The sequence below is a fragment of the Apium graveolens genome, chromosome 7 (assembly GCF_009905375.1).
Source record: "Apium graveolens cultivar Ventura chromosome 7, ASM990537v1, whole genome shotgun sequence".
Taxonomy (NCBI): Eukaryota; Viridiplantae; Streptophyta; class Magnoliopsida; order Apiales; family Apiaceae; genus Apium; species Apium graveolens.
In genome coordinates this window covers 269,396,137-269,401,942 of record NC_133653.1, presented here as the reverse complement: position 1 = coordinate 269,401,942, position 5,806 = coordinate 269,396,137, and the positions used below count along the sequence as shown (strand labels likewise).

The following is a 5,806-nucleotide window of genomic DNA, read 5'->3' as shown; positions in this document are numbered from 1 at the left end:
TGGAAACTTACTAGATTATATATGAAATGTACTCCTACTGTTTTGAGACAACTGTTCAAGAACTATATATAAATTATAAATATGCAATGGCTATAACTAGCAAGCTATCACTACATAATTCAAAAGCATAAGACCATAAAAATGTATTACACCTAGCCTTGTACTATTTCACATGCCTACTTTCCCAACTAATATACACATCTCATCTGCATGTTTCAACCTGCACTCTCTTACTGTCTAAAATTTTCCCCTTTCAATTTTCAAATCTTGATTCCACAATCCACATAGGTGCATGCATCTACATGTGGTGATGTACACACATTATATATACATCTTTTCCAGACCAAAACACACACACACACACACTAGTTTCTCTTGAAAATTTCAGTAGCCATGCAGAGATTCATTTCCTTAAGGTTGCTCTCGAAAAATCATCCAACCAGTAATAATGGCCCTTCATATATATTCAACACCTTTGTTTCTTTAGCTAAAACAAACTTAATATACACCAAGAAGGTCCATGCCAGTTCAGTCTCTCAGTACTCTACGACTGCACTTTCGAATTCTTGGGTAAAAGTAAAACCTAACAAGTTTTTTGGGTTTCTTGGCAATCCAGTTCTTTTCAATAAGGTTCTTCAGAAATCAAATGATTTGTTGAAGTCTCCAAGCAATGGGCTCCTTGATTTCAAACGGGTTTTTTCGAGAAGTTACTTTCTGCAAAAACGTTTATTCTCTAGCTCATCAGTCAAGTCCCAGCTTTCCCCCATCAGGTAGTAATATTTACTTTATACTCCATGTTTTAAACTTTTGATTTATTCACTATTTACTTAGTAGAAGATGTATAGATGTAGTTATAGGTTTGAATTTAATTAGCATGCCATATTAAAAATAAATTACATCCTCCACTAGTCACTCTCCCTCACCTTATAGTATCTTAGCTATTGAGATTCATGTTCCAACAATGACAAAGAAAAAATGAAGCATCTTAAAATGTATAGTCAGAACTCAGGTCTATAGTGCATTGATGCAAAAATGTTATACAAAGTTACTTGAATCATTCAAGTACTGAAGTAGCGGCGAGGGCTCTTTCCTCACTTACCTAGACAAGCTGAAACTACCAAAAAAACATATAGTAACATATTGTTGAAGTAAAATTTACAGTTGCTTACTCTTTAAAAAGAATTTTGTAGTTAGTTAGTTCAGCGACATCAATTCCTTGCGTTTTTACACCGATTGGACTCACAAAAAGAGCTCCTATTTAGGGGTGCACGGAAGTTTGATTTTTCAAGGGAGGACTCAGAATTGCCCATTATATGATCCATAAATACCCCATATATGCTTCTTAGTTCTAATGCATACAGCCATCTTTGTATTCTCAGGAAATGGTTTCGGAGGGTTGATCCTGACAACTTGATTCTAGTCTTGATTGCAGCTAATATAGCTATATTTCTCATGTGGCAAAAGGCTGATTCTCGATTCATGAAAGAGAACTTCATGGTGACTTTACTTTATTGCTGTTTTTTTTGTTTTTATTTATTTGCAAATTTTTTTAAAATTTTTTTGACCTTTCTTCCATCATTTGTAAAACTCGCATGTTTGCCAAGCAGATTTCTGTGGACAATTTTAGAAGCGGACGCTTGCACACATTAATAACTTCTGCATTCAGTCATATTAGGACTGGACACTTAGTCTCAAACATGCTTGCTCTGTACGTCTTTGGGACAAGTGTAAGTTCACATGCCAATTCTGTTTTCTGTTTGCGTAGTCTATTAATTAGTGTTATCAGATATAAGGTTTTTACATATGCTACTCCGCTTGGAGAATAAATATTAAGGTGGCCTGACTATAGTAGCCAGCCTTCAAGCAGGGAAGAAAGTGGAGCTTAGGGATTCAATTTGTGCTTATGTAAAACTGTAGCAAGATGTATAAGCATTGAAAGAGATAGCGTGCTGATATAGTAGATCTAATATGTTTCAGATGTTTCCTCCCATTTCAGTGTAGTGTGAGCTTTGTTCAGATCAGATAGAACTTGGTCATTCACAAATTTAGAGGGACAATATATTACTTTTTGATCCTTACACTACTAGCAAATTTGTTACTTCTACATGTTTTTAGTTACCTTCTTTTTACATATATTATTTAGATCATACTCTACACTGGAGCATACATTTTTTTTTCTATGGTAAAATTCTGGACTTGTACTTTTGACAATATTTTACTAAAATCTTGAAACAATTGGATCATATGAACAATTTCAATGCTGAATATCATTGTAACATAAGACATTTTTCAGAATCCAAAAGTATTGGTGAGTGCTGAATTGTAATACTCTGATCTGAAGCACTTCTTTTGGCTGAAAATTATAGGCTTTTCATGCATTCCCCGTGTCTGGGAATACATGTGAGGATGTTACTTACACATTAAATATATTCTTCATAAAAACTGACTGTAGATTTATCAAAAGTCTTTTTGCCGAAGCAGTTGTAAATGTTTCACCATAATCAGAAGATCACCGTCTAGAAAGGTATATGCTTCTTACCGTTTTGACACATGAACTTAGTCGTGATCATTTCCTCTCTTAGTATTATACTCTATGTCCTTTACGGGATTGATAGATCTATGTACCTGTGGCGTTTAAATGTAAGTTTAACAAGGATGAGCTAACACATTTAAGTGTAAATAGGCATTGGTGCGTACTGAACTTTGTATAGTAGCATTGGTCTGACTGGTCTAATCTGAGTACTGAATTTAAATTGGCCAGATTGGAAGTGCTTTTGGTCCTGAATTCCTGCTGAAGTTGTATCTAGCTGGAGCACTTGGTGGCTCGGTTTGCTACTTGGTTTACCAAGCCTTTTTAATCCCATCGAAGGTACAACACATTTCAAACTTCAAAGAATTTGCAAGCTTATGTTGCTATCAGGAATGGGAGAGTTAAACCGTGTACTTACCTGAGTTGCGTTAAATAAAAAAGAAATATGACTAAGCTTATTTAATTATTTATTAATTACATTCTTATTTATTTACATACAATAATATAATGATCAAAGAACTAAATGTCATCATCAATCATGAAGGCCACTTGCTTTCTTCTGAAAAAAAACCCGTTTAGAGGGTCTCTGCCTCTCCGGTAGAGTTTCCATCGATGATTTATATTGACAATTATAATGTAACTAGTTAAGTGTTTGTTAGTTCTGTTAAATTATAGATATTCAGGTTGCCATTTGATATATTTTTTTAAGGTAAAGGTTGCCCTGCAAGAATAAGAAACTAGTCTGAATCAGGCAGCTTCTCTGAGTATTGCGTAATATTACAACATGACTTCTCTAATTCATACCTGTGTTATGTGACAAGCTCTTATATATATATGCTGTGACAGAGCAAGCAGATGGAGGGCAGGAGTCCTCCAAGTGTTCCAGCATTGGTAAGTAGACATTCTTGCACCTTCGACTTCCTCACACATCGATGACAATAAGTAAACATCATGTTTCCATGTTATCCTTCATCTTTTAATTAACTCACTACTTATACTTTACATTTTTTTTTCAAAATTTAATATGATCATGTTGTGTAGGGCGCAAGTGGAGCTCTGAATGCTATCATGCTATTTGAAATATTATTAAATCCGAAAAGGATTATCTTTGTTGAAATGATAATACCAGTTCCAGCTCTCTTAGCAGTAAGATTATTTTCGTATCACTTCCAGTCTTCAAGGCTTCTTATGAATTTATCTAATGGAGTGTTTGTTTGTTACTGATTCAGGGAGTTTATTTAATTGGAAGTGACATGATAAGGGTCATAAAGGTATGTGTCCTCCTCAGAATCTATTGCCATATTTCCAAAACATATCTAACAACATTTATGTAAGATAATTATGATTGTACTTGTATGTGCCTTTCTTAATATAAATACTGATCTAGTGTTTTAAAGAGTTTAAGCAGCAGCAGCTAAGCAAGAGAGGGACCTTCTAACCTTGAAACCTTAAGGGAAACATGCAGCAGTTCAATAGTATTTGATATTGTCTTAAATCCTAATAATTTGTATTAGTATAGTCTAATACAAGGGTTTAAATTAATTACGCTTCAAAACTTTGTCAAGTACTCCGCATATGTTTGTTATTTAGTTCTGTTTTGTCACATTTAGATTCTTATAACATTGGCCAGAACTGCAGCCCGACAATCTTGATGGCATCTTTCTTGTGCTCATGCTTTAGGAACATATTGCTACTATTTAGTTCAATAACATTGATGTCAGCTGCTACATAGTGATAATGGTTCCTTCACAACGAGTTTTGTGTAATTGAAACTGCTCTTTTTCTTTAACATTTTTCAGGGAGATACGCGAGTGTCCGGATCTGCTCACTTGGGCGGTGCTGCAGTTGGTGTCATGGCATGGTTGCAGTACAAAAAACGTCGTTTTTACTGAATTTCATGAAATTTCAGATTTGGAAAATGCATTTCTGTCAGCATTGTTCCTCTCATTGTTCCTTAGCTTTATTATGCACTAGTTGTTTCCGAAACTGTTTCTGATTTGGTTTATGTAACAATGTTCCCCTTAAGAACCTTTTTCATTAGAAACCCAAAGCAACTAGCTACTATGTGCCGTGCTGTTAATCTATTGAATATTTTTGCATGTTCTGCTATAATTTTCCGAAAACACTAAATATTTGCAAGTTCTATATTCCCTCGGTTTCTTGTAAATTAAGGACTTTCCTGCTAAGCTATGTCAAACTATCAGGTTCTTAATGCTATCCACCACTTCCCCTCAACTTTTCTTTTGCAATAAATTGTTAATTGAAAAGCTTAAATACTAACATTAACATGTTTTATAAAAAAAAGTCAAATTTCATGTTACATATACTTATTAAAATTTCGATCAATTTTAAACGAGTTAAATACAGAGTCATTATAGCACAAAAAATATCTAGGACCAGGACAACAAAGTTTTCTTAAAGACAAACAATTGCTAAGACTAAGACTAGTAAGTCATGAACTCAGCATCTCTCTGTGAGCTTTTTCTTTATACTTCAGTAACACAAAACCAGTAATTTACAGTTTACACCACTAAAGCCACATGGCTTTATACTATTTTACAAGTCAAAATCAATATCTCTGACATAGTATATTTTAATGTTTTATACATAGGATCTTCATTACATCACATCTTTTTAAGACCAAAAAAGCACTAGTAATATTTCTTGAAATTTTAATGGCCATGCAGAGGTTATTGTCCTTGAGGTTGCTCTCAAAGACTCATCTCAACAACAGCTTTGTGTCTTCTACAAAAACCCAGAAAGCTCCAGATAATCTTGTGTCAAAATACTCTACTTCTGCACTTTCAGGTTTATGTGTACAACCCCATAAAGTTTCTTGCTTTCTTGCAAATCCAGTTCTTGTTAATTGTCACTGCCAATTTTTAAGTTAATTTTTTGTTTTAGTGTATATTTTCATTTTGTGAATATTTTCAGCACTTATTTGGTTAGTATTAATATAATTATGTGTCTAAAAACTCTTTAGTGTGCCAGCTTATACTAAGATCTTAGCATTTTAGAGCCATATGCCTTAGCAGACCAGAAGGGGTAACCTAGGATCCAGCTTCATGATGCTTTTATGAATTAATAGAAGGCCTGACTTTTCTTTATATCAGATGAAAAAATTTATTAAGTCCTGTCAAGCCTTCGAAATTTAGTGACAAATTTTGTTGGCCCGAGGTCTTGCAGAATCCTGGTTTGCCGGTTGTTCTGACAATGACAAAAAAAATTATGCATCTTATTCGTGTACGACGTAATCGAGAGAAATAGTGCATTGAT

General features: G+C 34.1%; 1 protein-coding gene across 1 annotated transcript; it reads left to right on the top strand.

The window, feature by feature from the left end:
* The first annotated feature begins 227 nt into the window (after positions 1-227).
* On the top strand, positions 228-4,679 carry LOC141672516 (RHOMBOID-like protein 12, mitochondrial). Its single transcript, XM_074479133.1, has 8 exons — positions 228-770; positions 1,380-1,497; positions 1,608-1,727; positions 2,762-2,869; positions 3,377-3,421; positions 3,572-3,676; positions 3,760-3,801; positions 4,330-4,679. Exons 1-8 carry the CDS (start codon positions 394-396, stop codon positions 4,420-4,422), a joined length of 1,008 nt encoding a protein of 335 aa, XP_074335234.1. The 5' UTR covers positions 228-393; the 3' UTR covers positions 4,423-4,679.
* Positions 4,680-5,806: the final 1,127 nt, after the last annotated feature.

Coding starts and splice junctions, on each gene's coding strand:
- LOC141672516 (XM_074479133.1), top strand. CDS start 394: ATGCAGAGATTCATTTCCTTAAGGTTGCTCTCGAAAAATCATCCAACC. Junction 1,728..2,761: donor TGTACGTCTTTGGGACAAGT/GTAAGTTCACAT, acceptor TAAATTGGCCAG/ATTGGAAGTGCTTTTGGTCC. Junction 3,422..3,571: donor CTCCAAGTGTTCCAGCATTG/GTAAGTAGACAT, acceptor CATGTTGTGTAG/GGCGCAAGTGGAGCTCTGAA.